The sequence below is a fragment of the Castanea sativa genome, chromosome 11 (genome assembly GCF_040712315.1).
Source record: "Castanea sativa cultivar Marrone di Chiusa Pesio chromosome 11, ASM4071231v1".
Classification (NCBI taxonomy): Eukaryota; Viridiplantae; Streptophyta; class Magnoliopsida; order Fagales; family Fagaceae; genus Castanea; species Castanea sativa.
In genome coordinates this window covers 66,469,689-66,487,189 of record NC_134023.1, presented here as the reverse complement: position 1 = coordinate 66,487,189, position 17,501 = coordinate 66,469,689, and the positions used below count along the sequence as shown (strand labels likewise).

At 35.6% G+C, this 17,501-nt stretch overlaps 1 protein-coding gene across 1 annotated transcript; it reads right to left on the bottom strand.

Annotated features, from left to right (window-relative positions):
- Positions 1-6,577: 6,577 nt before the first annotated feature.
- Positions 6,578-14,492, bottom strand: LOC142615685 (cellulose synthase A catalytic subunit 3 [UDP-forming]-like). The gene is made up of 15 exons (XM_075788445.1): positions 14,209-14,492; positions 13,635-13,789; positions 12,984-13,179; positions 12,435-12,655; positions 12,197-12,314; positions 11,895-12,102; positions 11,273-11,539; positions 10,782-11,127; positions 10,548-10,685; positions 10,024-10,149; positions 9,722-9,934; positions 9,257-9,521; positions 8,751-8,953; positions 8,044-8,394; positions 6,578-7,456 (listed from the first exon to the last, which is right to left on the bottom strand). Exons 2-15 carry the CDS (start codon positions 13,656-13,658, stop codon positions 6,872-6,874), a joined length of 3,261 nt encoding a protein of 1,086 aa, XP_075644560.1. The 5' UTR covers positions 13,659-13,789; positions 14,209-14,492; the 3' UTR covers positions 6,578-6,871.
- Positions 14,493-17,501: the final 3,009 nt, after the last annotated feature.

Here is a 17,501-nt window from a genome sequence, read left to right as displayed (position 1 = left end):
TACTCATAATTGGAATGGAATCAACCCTAATTACCATATTCTTAAATTCATACACACAATATATAAAGTAAAGTGTAAGTGAAGATAAATTTTCACAATATTTTTAATATATAAACACTGAAATTAAAAAATTAAAATATCTGAAGGTATATTTTTTACAAACCATCTATATAAAAAAATTACAAACTAAGAAAATAATTTCCAATTAAACTAGGGAGCCGAGAAGCTTACTACAATCGCGATACAAAGTGAAGGAATGTAGGAATTAAAGAGTGATACTTGCAAAAAAAGAAAGGAAGAAAAAAAAAACACAATCAGATAATCATAAATATCTTCTAAAGAAATATAATCTTAAATAAAAACAAAATAACAATAATAAAAATTAATTATAGTGACTACTGTAAGTGCACAATTACACCTGGCCCCAAGAACAGTTACGGGCTCAGGCCCAATGAGCCTTAAACAATATGAATTTGTAGAGTGTGGGCTTGAAACCCAGGTTAGAAGTGTGTGAAGATTAAATGACAAGCCAAAGATTGCAAACACTCAAAAACAACGGGGAATATTGTAAATCAACCTCCTCGGACGTAAACCAAGAGTTGTTCTTATATTATCTCTTCCTCTTTTTTCTTTTCCTTTTAGATTACAAAGTAGTCCGTCCCCATTTTCAGTTCTAGGTTGCTCCTTAAATACTCTTATTTTTGATACTTTGTACACGTGTTGCCCCAACTCCCCCTTAGTCTAGATATTTCTTTTCTCAGTGCCTTTGAATAGTAACCAGAAGTTTCCCTTCCACTGTTCAGGTGTCACGTCCCCATTAATGCGGCCAGGGTGGTAGGTGCAGGGTCTTTAATGCGGATGTGGCAGCCTTTATCCTTGGTATTTCTCTAGCATCGATGCTTCTAGAACATTCAAGGGTTCACCCCCTTTTACCATTGGTCTTCACCGTGTCATTCCCTAACCTTTACAATGAAGTCCCGGAATCTCCGATGTCCGTCCGAGGGGAAAAATCATCCTCGGCTGTACTCTCGGATCCTCGGCGTATGGGCCGACCCACAAAACTAACAAGTTCTAAACCCAGGAGCAGGTCGGCCTTCCTTAGCATGGCCCAAAGGCCCATATACCCATCAGGGTCTTTTTACTCCCCACAACTACTACAATTTTTTATGCTAAATATTAAATATAACTTACAATGCTTGTGGTTCATAATGAAATTGAAAGAAACTCAAATAAAGGATTTATGAAGCAAAATTTTTAATAATAATAATAGTTTTAGCAAAAATAATCATACACACAATAATTAGTATTGACTATAATATAACCATATATAATATTTACAATATATTAGAGTATAACATTTAAAAAGCATATAATTAATTTTTATTTTCCAACCTATAACCACCCTAAAAAGTAAAGATTCAAGAAACTTAAAATACATTTTTCTACCAACTAAACTTTAATAAAATCAAAAGAAACACAAATGTATTATTTATTGTACTAAATAAAAATAATAATAATACACATACATATCTTTATTATAAACCAAAAAACATATTATGCAATATATTTTGTCCAAGTAATAAATGTAATAATTGATAATAACAAAGTAAAAATGATTATAAAAAGATCACAATAATACAATTTATTACTAGGCCTATACACGATGCGGTGCGGCCAGTTATAAAAGTGTTTTTAGCACTACACCTATAAGGTGCGGTTTTCCCAAGTGCTTGACCGCACCTCACCAGTGGAGTAGTAAATCCGGTCTACATAAGGTGTAGTTCAAGATACCGGTTCGGTGCAGTTAGTTCGGTGAATTCCTCAATTTTCTCAGAATCCAAACACAACATTTAACACTCCCAACAGCAAGTGGCAGAGGCTAAAGAGGGAGGGGAGATAGAGGAGAGGAGGAGATGCTTGAATAAGAAAGACTAACAAGAAGAGAGAGAGAGAAAGAGAGGTAGGAAACTGATTGGGGCTGGGGCTATAAAATATTTAGGGTTTATACAACATTACAAGTTTTTTTTTTTTTTAACCTAATACCAAAATGACATTGTTTTGGAACTGATATTAAAATTAATATCAGGCTCAAACGGCATCGTTTTGGTATTTTAGAGTTAAAATTTAAAAACCCTACGTCTTATCTCATTCTCTCTTGCGCCATTTCTCCTTCTTCCTCATCTTTCCTTCCTTACCTCTCTCAAACTCTCATCTTCTCTCTACTGAAAGTGTGAAACCTATAGTAACTACATATATAAATTATACAGCATATAAATATATATATATATACACACACACACACCAGTGCGATGCAGTTTCTCATCAGAGTGAAAAATGGTCGTCAATCGCTGCACTGGCTGCCTTCGGTATACTCAGATCTTTGCTGACCACCTCTCTAAGCATCTACGGTGGAGCTTTGAATTAGTCAGATTGGTTTGGCAATAGCCAGTTTCATCGGTGCCGTCAAATCTTGAGCAGACCTATTTATTACAATTTTGTGGTCATATAATAATAATAACAATAAATAATATTAAATAAGTTCAAAATTAACAAAACACACACACACACACACACACACACATATATATATTTAATTAGAGAGTTGAGATACTGACCACAATTGTGATATCAACTAAAAGAGTGAGAATTATAAAGTGATACTTGCAACAAAACACACACATACACACACACAATCAAATAATAATAAATAAACACAAAATAACAACAACACTAAAAAGTTTATATGAATCAGTTTGACCCTTAAAAGAGTTCAAGATATTGTAATTATAATGATATCAACAAGATACTTGAGATTTGCCATACAAGGCAATATTCTGCAATGAGTGATAAATATTTGAATTTCAAAATAGACCGTTTTTATCCTAAGTTAAAGGCAACAATCTATGCTGAAGTTATGGACATCAATTAAAAGATATTTGAAAATAAAGTATTTCTAGCCTATGTCATAGTTTTTTTTTTCTTTTTTTGATAAGCACCTAAGTCATAGGCTGATTATAGGTTATCAACTACAAAATAATCAAATTCATATATGGTGACTATTACAATTTATTATGGTCAATTTCAAATATAACTTAAAATGCTTGTAGTCCTAACCATAAAGAATTCATTAATCTAAAATTTGAATAACAACAACAACAATAACAATAATCATAATCATACTCATACAAACAATTTACTCTAATACAACAATACATAATATTCTACAATGTATTAGCTTCTAATATTTACAAAGCATATATTTATACAATAATAATGAATCTGTTAATTTCTAGAGCTGTAAGTTAATAAAGCAAAGAAAAAAACTCACATTAACCCAAAACATACAATCTTAAGTTGTGCACACTAGAGCAAAGCAAAAAAGTATAAAGCAATGAACAATCAGAAGTAAGTGAAACAAACCTCCAAAAAAAAAAAAAAAGTGAAACAATACAAGAAATGTTAACACTTTATGTGAGGAGATGCAAAAACTAATGCTGCCTTTTATAATGATGAGGAGAAATAAAAAGACAAAAATAGAATCTATACATGACAAATTCTATGTGGTGTGATATGAGTAGGTTTTACTGGGAATGAATAAGAATATATTATATGTACTTCTTTTTGCTTTTTGGAGAATAAGAATCTATGTTTTGCTTTTACGTTGCAGGCAGACCTAACTGACTCCTCCAATTTTCGGCAACTTCATTGCCACAATTTTTTTTCCTCCATTTTCAGCAACTTCATTGCCACAATTCCTTTTTTTTTTCTCTCTCCTCCCCTACAATTTCAGCAACTTGGTTGCCACAATTGCTTTTTTCCTTTCGAGCACTTCTCTCCTTCAAGCACTTCATCTGCGGGGCCAAATTTGGGCAATTTTGATAATCTCATTACCGAAATTCAAATTTTTTCTCACTCCAGCTATCACATCATTTCTCTCTCCTCTCTCATACTTTTTGTTAGAATTTTCGGCAACGGTGTTGCAAAAATTTGCTTCTTTCTTCATTTTTCTAAATAACTTCCAACAATTCTCATATCACAAATAAATTTACTTTTTTACAATATCCAGCTAAAAGACTCAGTAGTAAATTATAGGTTTGATGCGTGAGAATGAGTAGCTCCACTGTTGAGGAAAAGCTTGTCTTTGGATTACTGAAACTCTTGTAATTCCCAACTTTTGTAGATGATTTGTCTTCTAGTTATAGAGCACCTTGGCTTTCAGTTTTTTTATTTTCTTTTTCCTTTTTTTCTTTTTCAATTTTTTTGCCATCCTTGATCAAGAGTCAATTTATATCTTTTTAAAATGGATGCCTCCCAAATCCCAAAGCTAGATAGCTCCTCGTTAGTTGTGATTCTTTAATTCTTTATGAGAAACTTTTATTAACAAAGAGACATCCTAAAATCCATTTACTCAACTTTGGATTCTGTGAGATTAAAAAAAATTCTTTTATCATTTTATCCATGCACTTTCTACAACACCTGCCATTTATTCTCCATAAAATAAAAATAAAAAAAAGAAGAAGAAGAGTAATTCTACTGCCTATAAACTGATATAATTTTTGCTTCAATTATTTTATGTGTTAAATTACGATTGATTGTTTATTACTTTCACATAAACCTACAATTTTTTCTCTACCAATCTATTACGTGGTCAATTATGACACGAGTTATGCTATTTGGGTATGGCTTCTGTCCAGTGTCCTGTGACACTAGATCCGCTGCGAGTATGACACGTGTCCATTTTTGAACACGCGTCATGATTGTAGCTGGTCCAGTGCACTGGAGACACTAGACAAAAGTCACGCCCATACTATTTTATGTGGCCTTAAAATTTTTCATAACTAAATTTTCATCCCAAAAAAAAAAAATCCACAACTCGTTGATGATAATGATGTTTGAATAGAATTATATAAGAGCATTTACATTGGGCCTGTGACATGCCAAATGTAAGGAAATTAGGCATTCAAGCCCAAATGAGCTCAACATCCGAAATTGTAAATGTAGACTATTCGAAACCAAATATTAATATTTTATCCTTAGTATCAGCTTTTCTCTTTCTTCACACGTCTCTCATCTCTCTCTCTCTCTCGCCATTGCTGAACCCACAGATTCACCCTCACCCATCATTCCCAAGGTCTCATTCACACATCCTCTCTCCACCGATTCACCCTCACCCATCTCCAAATCCCCTTGCCGATTTACTCATCTCATAAACCCAACACTAAACTCACAGATCAAACCGCAACCCAGAAAACAACCGACCCAGTACCACAGATCAGACGACAACCCACAACACAAGTACAACCAACCATCGTTATAGCTAGACACTGAACCACCATCGCTACCCAGAAACTTAAGCAAAAAAAAAAAAAAAACCAGCACCACAACCACAACCACAACCCATGGCCCATGGCCACACCAACGATGACACCCACGACCCACACCCAAACCGACGGCGACACCACTAAGCACGGCCAAACCCACAAATCTAACCCCATAACCAACAAAAACCCACCAGAGCACAACTAACAAAAACCCATATCACAATTGGAGCACAAACCCACGAACCCATATCACAAATTCACGAACCATGACCCACGATCCACAACTGAAGCAGAGATCTACGATCTCATAGACGCACGAACCAGAGCACAATCAAACCCAGATAATAGAGAGAGAGAGAGAGAGAGAGAGAGAGAGAGAGAGGAAGGAATTAAAAAAATGAGAGAGTACGAATGAAAAAATGTTTTTTATGTTTACACAATTAAAAAATAATATTTTAATAAAATGGTAAAATAATAGAGTTTTGAGATGTTTGGTGTAGTGTAAAATATATAATATAATTGATAAAGTAATTTTTTGAAATGGTAAAATAAGATGGGATAGCATTTCTAGATGTGAATGCTCTAATATAGGAGGGGTTTTTTCTTTTGAAATGTCCACGAAGCTTGGTCCTTTGGACCCCTTTTTAGCTCAAATAAATTTTAATTTTTTAAAATAATAGTCCCTGGATTTGAAGGCCATATGGTTTGAGTACTGTGAACACCTGGACTCATGAAATGGAACTAATAAACAATAATTGGACCTTGAATAAGGAAAGTCATGCACAAACATGTACTGAATTCCACATCGAGTGTTCATTCGGTAAATATTAATTATATTAACAATTATAAAGAGTCCTAATTGTAACTCACCCAATCCTAAATTGCGTGGAATACCCAAAGGTAAATGTAGCATGCTACATATTGGCTCAAACATGTATGTGCCTTCAAGCAAGCAATCTGGGTATAGATTTTATTCAAACTTCTTGTCCATTGTTATCTCACTTATTTTAACCATGTAATAATATTATGTTTTACAGGGGCAAGTTGGAACTTGGAACTTGCCAATGAGTAATAACCTTTCCATAAAAGCATTCTCATTAGAGTTTGTCAATTCACCTTTTACTTGGTGTGGGAAGATTGTGCATAATATAAAAGGAGCTGGGAACCCCTTTGTTTTGGCCTATAAATAACACTGCACATATCAAGGCTCTGAATATACTCCAAGTATCAAACAAAAAGATACTGTGGTGAATGGGTTGCATATAAACTTGTGGAATATATAATGAATAATTAATTGGTTCCAGAAGCAGTGTCCAATTTTTTTGGAATATACTAAAATAATACATAAAAATCACTGCTGTAACAACAAAATAATTTTCTTTGCCACCTATCATCTACACAATGTAAACTTCACATAGACAAACAAGCTCAAAGACATACAAGTTAAAGCCAAAATATGAGACACTTACATATCTCCTTACCTCTGAAACTTGGCAAGGACAATAACTTAAAAAAAGAATTTTGAGTCTTCATGTTGTGTTATTTTCCCTCTAGCAGTTGATTCCACACTGCGTAACATCTGGACCAGTAACTCTAGTGGTAAATGGATCTACTCGCACCCATAGCAATGAGAAAATTGAAGCGAGGAGAATTGACCAGACGACAACAATGGTGGGTGTCCGGTTCTGGCGACCCATCAAACCTTTAAGGAAGGGATACAGATGGACAATCACCCAAAAGGCAAAGAAGAGCTTCCCAAAGAGAGGACCCCATGATTGGTAACCGCTGTTGATGGCATAGGAAATCCCTGCAACAACTCCAACCAAGTTTATGATAAGGAGAGTTGTTGGTGGAATGAGAAGGGTTGTCCACTTGAACAAGTACAATTCAGCAAAGTCTCCATCTTCATCTGATGCCTTGGATGTGACCGTGAAGTTGGTGTCAATACCAGCAAGTACTTTAAGCAAACCTTGGAAAACGGCAAAGAGATGGGCTGAAACACCACCAATAACCCAAAACTGCTCATTTCTCCACCACTCGTCAATTCCAACACCACTCCACCTCATCTCTAGGATACCGGTAGCAAAGATGGAAAGAAAGAGCGATATAAACCATATACTTGCAATGTTACTGATCTGCAAGTGGAATAAGGCAAAGCAAAAAAATTTAGCAGATACTAAAGACCGGCATTTTGAGACAATATTCATAATATATACAAGCAGGAACACACTAAAAGTTTTTTTTTTTTTTTTTCTTCTCTCATGGAGAAAGTTTCCCCCACGCACAAGAAAATACAGAACAGTTTTTATAATTCCATCTTTTATCTCTTTTACACGACAAGAGAGGTGTGAATGGTGTTTTTACCGACTTTGCCTAGCTCATGAAAACAAAAACTAGCAATAAGCATGCATTCCTTTCCATTATATACTGTGGTTCCTGTAAATCCTACTATTCATAATTAATGGATGCAATGCCAGGGTATTTATGAAATGTTAGTTCATTATGGTGAATTTTTATCTGTTCACCATTTCATATTTCGAAGCAAAATCACAAACAACTCTCCAAATAACAAAACACTGTAAGCTCTTATAAGACGCAGGGATTGCATAGGGTGATGCTAGGGGAAAGATAATTATAAAAAATAAAAAAAAGAGCCCTGTTGAGATAATAATGACAAGGACACCATTATTGTGCAGAAAATGAGTTTGGTTATATAACAAACCTGTGGAATAATGAACTTGTTTGTAAGTAGACAGACAGCCGGCAAAGTACAATACATAAGAAGAGGAAGGGCAGTGATTGGATAGATGGTGGTGTTGATATATGCGAACCTCTCAAGCCATTTAAGCCTGCCATTATAACCGTACCAGATAGGGCAATGTCTACTGAGAAGAATTTCCACAGAACCTAAAGCCCATCGAAGCACTTGGTTCAAACGATCTGACAGATTAATAGGAGCAGACCCTTTAAAGGCTGGGCGCTTGGGCATGCAGTATATTGACCGCCAACCACGAGCATGCATCTTAAATCCTGTCAGAATATCTTCAGTAACAGAGCCATAAATCCATCCAATCTGCAGTTCAAGACACAAATAATGATTAGAGAAAATGAAATAAAACGGCAGTTTACAAAAATTATCAAAAACCCAATCCACCATGTGCAGAAATGGGAAGACTGCACACACATAAATGCAATCTATCAGCCACGATGTCTTGTTTGTCAATTAATAGATGGTTACTAGAGGATACCAATACCAGTGCAGAAATGCTGAGAAATTTTAAGGTAGGTAAGAGGGAGGATTGAAGGAGGGAAGAAAAAGGTTTAGTGTAACAAATCTCTAAAACCAGAGGCATTTTCTGCTTAAAGGACATCTTGGTAAATCAAAAAACCAATAACAAAGTTAAAGAAATAAATTACAAGACATCATACCTCAGTTCCCCATTCTGATTTGTCCTCATAACCACAGCTGATGACATGAATAGCCTCTTTAAGAAGAGTTTCTGGTGTTGCAGATTGTGGAACGCCACCATTCTCCATAAGTGTAGATGCAACAAAAACAGCAGACTGACCAAACCTTTTCTCCAGGCTCATTTGGGACATGAGTAGCGACTTTTCATCGTCAAATCCAGCACCTGAATTTAAAAAGACTTAGAAAGGTTAAAATAAAATCTAAAAAAATTAAATGGGTTACAAGATGCCGTGGATATTCTACAAATATAGTTTCATGAATGACAAAGTTGATTTTAGATCTTGTTTATGAATTAAGGTTTACCACTCAATAAGAAGCAATCATTCTGTCCTTTTAAACAAGTGAATGAGGAATTTATTACATAGTCAATAAATTCAAGATGACATGGAAGGACTTTGACTGGTTTATAATTTATTTTAAAAAAAAATACCCAAAAAAGTAAAGAAATAATATTCAAACAATGTACCTTCCACACCCTCTTCTATATCCTCTAGACTGAAAATAGGCACAGTGGGGTCTACATTCTTGCTAGATTTCTTCTTGTCTGAACCCTTTTTACTAGACTTTGAACCCTTCTTTCTTGACCCACCACAGAGCGAAGATAAAAATCCAGCTTTCTTATGCTTGGGTTTGAGAGGTGGCTCATAACCATATAAAGCTGTTCTATTGAAGACGCATCCTGTACCCACATAAACAGGGCATTGAATGCCATCCAGGCCTCTCAAGTTGATCTGAAAATTAAGATGATAAATATATTATCAAAAAGATGTTTAGCAAAAAGATAACAAATAATTTTAAACAAATATCAAATGTTTTTTTCCAATCACAAGGACATTAAACACATTACACAAGTGAACACTCAATTAAAACCATTCAATAACATCAGATGGACAAAGAATCCATCGCTTAAATTGGAGGATGTAAGACTTACATCAAAGAAGACAGTATTTCTGTTGGCATATCGATCATTCCTATCAATACCATCAAACCTCTGTGGAAACTGAACGTAACAAACATGTTTTCCAAGGTTCGGATCCATTAGGAAACACATAGCTTCTCTCAAGGCCTTGCTGTTGTTTATGTAGTGATCACAATCAAGATTCAACAAAAAAGGTCCATTGGTAAGCACTGCTGATACTCGAACCTGAAAGAGAGTATTGAACACTAGAGGTAAAATAATGTAGACATAAAGAGAATGCAAAAACTCCGGAATTCATATTTTTAACTACTCACAAGTGCATTCATAGCACCAGCCTTCTTGTGATGTTGAAAACCTGGACGCTTTTCACGAGAAACATAAACTAAACGTGGAAGCTCATTACCCTCAGCATCAAGCCCTCCACTTTGGCCCAAGAAAACCTGCACATAATGAAATAGACAAAATCTTACTAAGTAAATGATACTCCTGCAAGAGAGAAGATACACTTGACTCCACTTTAGACCCTAATTGGAAAAAAGATGGGTGGGGGGAAGAGAAAGGTACTCCAAGGACAAAATCTAAGCAGTTTGTTCTATGAACTTCAAGGAAAAGTTGTATCAAATAAGAAACACATTCAAACCATAACTGAATTCCAACAAGCAGTAGGTTGACAGTTTTAACCACAAGGGGTAGTACAATCAGCTAGGAACCACGCCTCATGAAGCAAAGGTCACTCGTTTGAACCTCCCCTCCCCACTCCCCTTGGGGCCAAAATTTACATATTAAAAACAAGTAACTTGCAATGTTCAGCTTTAAAACAACATGAAGAAGAAGCTACCTGGATCATTCCTGGATGGTCTCTGGTGTTGTTTCCAGGCCATGGTGTACCATCTTGCATAATCCATCCCTCTTCAGGAATCTTCTGTGCCTTTGCAACAACCCCGTTAATACGGACTTTAAATTCTTCATATTCTCTCTACATAATGAGACAAAGTAACATTAGAAGGATGAATCTATGTGCAGAAAATGGATTGGCAAGATACATCAGAAAAACAGGATAGTAAACCCTTACCTTCATAGCTCTACGATCTTTGACAAATGATGGTTGAACCTTATCTTTCAAGTAGTCAATCTTCTGTGCAAAGTACCATTCTGGAGCCCGAGGCTCAATGCTATATTTCTTGGAGAAAGGAACCCATTTCCTTGCAAATTCAGATGTTTCAGCCAAAGCTTCAAATGTCAACATAGCAGCACCATCATCAGATACATAGCAAGAGACCTTGTCAACTGGGTAGTCGACCGAGAGAATAGATAGCACAGTATTAGCTGTCACAAGAGGAGGCTCCTTCAGTGGATCGACAGTACTGACAAATATGTCAACTGCAGCTAATTGTGATGGTTCTCCCTCACGGTCATATCTGTAATGCATATTCCTTTGGAATTAAAACCTTATATATAATATGAAAACATCAAATTGAAATGACACAGTTACTTGAGACACATTAATGCAGGCTTAATCACTAAGTACAATAAACGAATGTATACAGCAAAAGATATTCTCACCTCAGAGCAAGCCTGTCAAGATATGTTTCACGGTTTACAGGCAGCCACTTGGGGAACTGATCCAATATCCAGGATATTGCAAACCAAATCTCACAAATCACAGATATTAACCACAGAGCAAAGGCATTGGGCACAGGATTTGTTATTCGATAGTGCAAAAAAATGGAGAGAATAATGAGCCGCAGAACAATGACCATCCTATAAGGGTTTATCCTAGAAGATGGAATAGAAACCTTTCTTGAGAGAGGCTGCCGAGCTTCATCATTCCTGCAAAACAAAACCAGACATAGCATTAACCACAGCCCTTTTCTATATTGGACTTAAGAATCAAGTGATCATAACAGAAATTAGACTTGGGAAAACCGACTACATAGCTATAATTAGTTTACATTTAGAACTCTATTTGCAATTATTGCTAATACCCAAGGTTGTCCCGTAAAATGGAATTATCATCTTTTGAGATTTTAGAAGTTTTCCAATAGCAATAAAGCTGATGTAATCAACAAACCAAACCGCAAAGTTTTGAATTAGCTACAAAGTACCAACAATTACAAAGAATAAAGCCTCAATAAAATCTGAAAGAGCACCCAACAGTCTGTATTTCAATCATGAGAGAACCTACAGTAAAGAGTCATCCACAAGCACATCAGTGCTGGCATCAATATCACGGTTATCACCAGCACCCCTTTCAGAATTGGCTTGGCCGGTGCTCATTGGAACAACATTCTTTTCCTGCTTCATCTTCCAGCCATCAACTCTTTCTTTCCAGGCTACATTTCCTAATCCTGGTGAACCAAATTCCCTTACCGGATCCACAACCCTAATATTAGCTGCATAAAAAGTGTAATCAAGAACCTCAAATCAATATCTGATAGCAACAACTAAACACAGGGTACATAGTACATGCAAAGGATAGAGACATACGCGATTGATTAACATCAGATGAATAAGGGAGAGGATGGATACGCTTCCCGCCACCACCAACTCCAGGAGATGCCAGAGAAAGACGCTCAGGTGATGCAGCAGACAATTCTCCAGAAACCTACCAATGGCTGGAAGATTAATTACACTTCAAATGCATCCCCCCCCAAAAAAAAAATAAATGAGGGAGAGAGAGAGAGAAGAGAACAGCATATCATTAAGGTTATTGAATTTGAATTACCTCTGTTCCATTGGTGAGCAAAGGAATGTGGTTCTGAGAAACCTCTTTATCATAACTTGGAGCTCCTACATCCTCCTCCCGTCCATATGTCATATGCCAGCTCAACATGCGCTCTGCAATCTTTTGCTTTTGGTTTTGATCTTCCGAATTGTAATTGAAGTCACTGCCAACATCATCAGCATCAGCATCCTCTTCTCTATCACCGAGAATTGCAGGACTTCCTAAAATCAACAACATAAACAGCAACAATTAAACAGTCAGAATTTAGTGATCAGAAGATATCCACTGATTTTCAAATATTGATAGTATCACCAGCAATATCAATTAAGTTAATCTTTTTGCATTTGCATTTGCAGTTTCACTAAGTTCACAGAAAATTTCAAAGATTAGCAGTTGACACACCTAAACTAGTTGGGTGCAGTTAACTTTGCAGGGGTGGGGGGGATGGGATCATAATCTTTTACAATAACACAACTTTTTCAAACTCATGTTCTTTCCCATGTTTCCTAGTGTGTGGAAATTTTTTCAGTTATTTAATATCTAACTTACCTTTGTGTCTTTTGTATCGGGTTTTGCACTGAGGGCAAGACTGATTCCCATCCTTCCTCTCGTACTCATAGCAAGGTCTGCAAACAGGAAATGCACAAACATCGCAGGCAATGAATGGCTCACCATCTACAGTCTTCCCAACATTATCGCCACAGATCTGGCAGACTTGTCCACCCAGGGTCTTTGTGGACTTTGCCTGAGTTAACACATTAAAAGACATTCCAATCAACAATTAGATGCTGATCACACCAATTTGAACCAATCAACAGAATAATCTAAGCCAAAGTAATGCACCCAACGTCTATAGCTAACAAAAATCAGAAGGGAACTAAAAAGACACAGGCAGAGGTCAAATTTCCGTCTCTAAACGAATCCTTTGCCCCATCTGGTTGGTGAACAAATGTAGAATAGAGAAATGAAGAAACTAAAGAAATTTTTACATTCTTCATTAAATGGATCATTACAATTTCCACTCAACTGAGACTAGTGCAACTATGTTACTAAGTTGGTGGGCAAGAGCTTTCATAGTTTGAAAACCAAAACAACATCAGAATTTAATTTTCAACATGTGACCATCTCATTTCCTCAGTTATCTCATCAACAAAAAAGAGCACAGATTGCAAATTAGAGCTAAAGTTCTCCGACACTCACCGCAGTTTCTCCTTCTGACTCCATTGGCACCACCTTCTCTTTGCCCAGATGTGAACAATGGATCAAGCAGGTTCCTCAGTCTCAACAAGATCTAATGCATACCTCAGAGCTCAATGCTTCAAAAACACGCCTCTTTCTCAAATCAAAGCCCAGATCTGCACAATTGTGGATCAGATTACCCTATTCAACAAGCATTCTCTACAGTCATCTTTTCTTTTTTTCTTTTTTTTGAGAAACCTCTACAGTCATCAATTGCTTATGTAATTACAAAAATTTCCAAATCTTTATTCCCAGTTTGGTTGCTAAGAAAAATTTAGGAAAATTTTTTTACAATCTTTGAGCCTTCACAAGTCTGTGACCTGAGGAAAAAAAGTGTTTTTACTCAACAAACCTAGTACAGCTCACCCTTTTCCTCGGTTTTCTCGGCAACCAAACAGTGTGTGTATCAGTAATATCAACTAACTACACACAGTCAAGTAGTGAACAACACATAAAATCTTAATTCAAATGCAATTGTTAGAACAAACCCAATTGTCAAATCTCAATTTTATCAACAACAAAACACTAAGCTTACCTCAAACCAAATCGATCAGACTGAATTTTCAATGAAAACCCAATTGAATTCCTTGCCCCAAACAGCCAAAACCTCCACCAGATCTCAAAACCAAGAGACACCCAGATGGGAAAACTGGGAGAAAATGAAGCCCAAGAGAGAAAGATTTGAGCTTGATGGACTTAAGAGGTCGATTTGACCCAAGTAAACCAAGCAATGCTAATAAGCTATCCTATGCTATGCCCAGCTGTCTCAGTGTGTGTGTGTGTCTCTCTCTCTCTCTTTGTGTGTTCGGCTCAAACAGTGAGTGTATAGCTGTTAAATGGTTATATAAATAAAATATTGAATGAAATGACTTCAAGGGGACGAAAGGGACACGACAACAACAACAACTACAAGCTTGGACTCTTAAACTCCACCGACACTCTCTCTTTCTGTGTTGTTTAGAGAGAGAGAGAGAGACAAAGATAATTTTGGGTGAACAAAACATAGATCATACACGCTTCAATCATTTGATCCTCGAAAATTATCTACTGTCTGAGATAAAAAAAAAAATTTAAAAATAGAAATTATCTACTATTGTTTCTCTCTCTCTTTTTTTTTTTTTTGGTAAAAGTAAAAATGGAAACTTTATCGCAATGAATATATATCATTTGCTCTGTACCTATAATTTTTTTTTTTTTTTTGGCTTTGGAAAATATAAAAATATTGGTGTATTAAAAAAAATTAGACTTTAAAAAGTTGTATATTCTATTTATAAGATAAACCAACAAAAAAAAAATCAAACAAGCAATAGGTAGACCGAAAAAAAAAAAAAGAGGAATTTTACAATATCTATATTAATTTGGGTATGTTAGAGCATCCACACTTAGATGTGGTAAATGTGTCAAATGCTATATATTTGGCATATTTACCATACCAAACATCAAAAGCTCTCTTTTATCAAATGTTCCAAATTCCATAACTTTTGCCACATGTGAACAGTACCGTTGCATTTTGCAACGGTACGGACGAGAATGGTAAAAAAAAATTAGTTTTTTATTCATTCTCTCTCATCTCACTCTAAGCCACTCCATCACTTCTCTCGATCCTGCTCTCTCTCCTCCCTCTCTATCTAATCGCCCTCTCTCTAGTGAAGGATGGGTTCCGATGTGGGTATATTCTGGCATGGGCTTCGACGTGGGTCAGGTGACAATGTGGGTCGTGGGTATGGTGACGTGGTGGGTCGCAGCAACCTGGGTCGTTGCGAGGTGGGTCGCGGCAACCTGGGTCGTGGCGAGGTGGGTCACGGCAAGGTTGGTCACAGACTCACTGCAGAGGTGAGTGGGTTTTGATGAGTTTGTGGGTTTGTGGTTTCTTGGTGGCTGGATCGGTGATGGTTGTTGCTAGTGTTTGTCTGTTTGAAACGGTGGCTAGATCGATGAAGGTTGTTGTTGGTGTTTGTTTGATGAAATGATTAATCGATGGCTGTGTTTATCTGTTTGAATCGGTGGCTATTTGTTTGTTTGAATCAGTGCTGAATCGGTGTTGAATTGGTGGTGGTTTGGCATTTGGGTGGTGGTTATGCTTGGTGATTGGTATTTGCTTGGTGATCGGTGCAGATGGGTTCATCGATGGTGGTTGAAGGTGGTGCTTGGCGGTGTGAGCTTGAAAGTGGGTTCACCGAGGCCGCTGTCGATCTCACCCTCTTCCTTCTCCTCTATGTCCGCCTTTCACTCTACCTCTCTCTGGTTGTGGGTTTTTTTTTTTTTTTTTGTTGCTGCAATTTGGGTTGATCTGATATTGGTGAGTAATTGTGGTGGTTGGTTTGCAGTAGAGGTGTTGTTGCGGCAGTGGATATTGGTGGCGGGTGGTTGTGCCGTTGATGTTGTTGTTTTTGTTGATGATAACGGGGAGTAGATAATATATTATTTTAATGTGTTATAAATATTATTTTAATGTATAGAATTGAATTACAAAACATCTGATAAATGAGATGTTGTAAAATGATGTGGTAAAATAATAAAGTATGTCTTTAATGTGGCAAAATTGCATTTTTTTTGCCACATCTGCTGTGGATGCTCTAATCCAAAAGTAACTTCATTGCATTTGACTTAAATTTCATTGAGTAGCAACTTCAAAGTTTTTAAATATATTTTTTATTTTATTTTTACCTTTTATTTTTTATATGATCAAATAGAGTTTATGTCAAATCTGATGATAGATATAAATTATACCATGTCAAAATAAAAACTTATGTTTTTTTTTTTCCTTTTAATTTTCATTTTGTTGTCATTTTAACAAACATGGCAATAACTTTAACTTTCGTTAATAACTTATGTTATAATAAAGAGTAACTCTTCTATGTGTGTTGCTATCATAGACATATCCTTTAAAACATTTGAGGTACCATAGAAAGCCCCCAAAATAAAATAATGCCAAAATTTTCCTCAAAATTCTTTGGAGTGCTCTTTTTATTTTTGGTAGAATAATTGGGGTATTCATGTCTAACCTTATATGACCAATTGACCATGTACTAGGTATTTTGATCATTAAATTAAGATAAATTAAACAATTCATGGCTATTAAATAAATCATTAGTTAAAATAAATGAATCCCCCCATATGATTATAATATCAGCTATGACCACATTCATCTGTTTTTAAGTGTTTTAGTCTTTAAAATTCAGGTTAATATAAATGGAATATTAAGATTATAACACTTTAAATAAGCAATTCTAATCATGACTAATACCATAATCTTAAATTACAGTACAAGAACCCCCCCCCCCCCCCTCCAAAAAAATATGCATAGAATTATTTAGGGGGGAAATTTTGCTTGAAAATTGGAAAATTAAAACCAAAAGTTTACTATTTTGTTAGGGGTTTGACTATCCTTCAATTGAAATAAGCAAGTCTAATCATTTCCAATACCATACCCAAATGGTTAATATATGTGTGTATATATATAAATATCTTTTTTATTTAAAATTTTTTTTTATTATATTTGCGAATGAGAATTTGGGAAAGGTGTGAGGTTAGGCAGATTTTTGATTTAGGAAGTGAAATGTCTTTGTAAAAGACATCTTCAAAAGGAAAAATTAATAAATAAATACAACCAGGCAAATTGAGTTGCTTTAGTTTATCAATCTAATGACATATATAAAAGTTAGAGTCACAAAACATAGATCTATTGATCTAATAAATTATTAACAATATTACTAAATAATTGCAATCATGGCATATATTATATGCTAAGAGCATAAGTGATTGAATCATTGACATATTAAAGTATCATGTACCCAATGAAAAAGGTTGAACAATATCGATTAAAAA

Coding starts and splice junctions, on each gene's coding strand:
- LOC142615685 (XM_075788445.1), bottom strand. CDS start 13,658: ATGGAGTCAGAAGGAGAAACTGCG. Junction 12,315..12,434: donor TGCTCACCAATGGAACAGAG/GTAATTCAAATT, acceptor AGCCATTGGTAG/GTTTCTGGAGAATTGTCTGC. Junction 9,522..9,721: donor GAAATACTGTCTTCTTTGAT/GTAAGTCTTACA, acceptor CTTAATTTTCAG/ATCAACTTGAGAGGCCTGGA.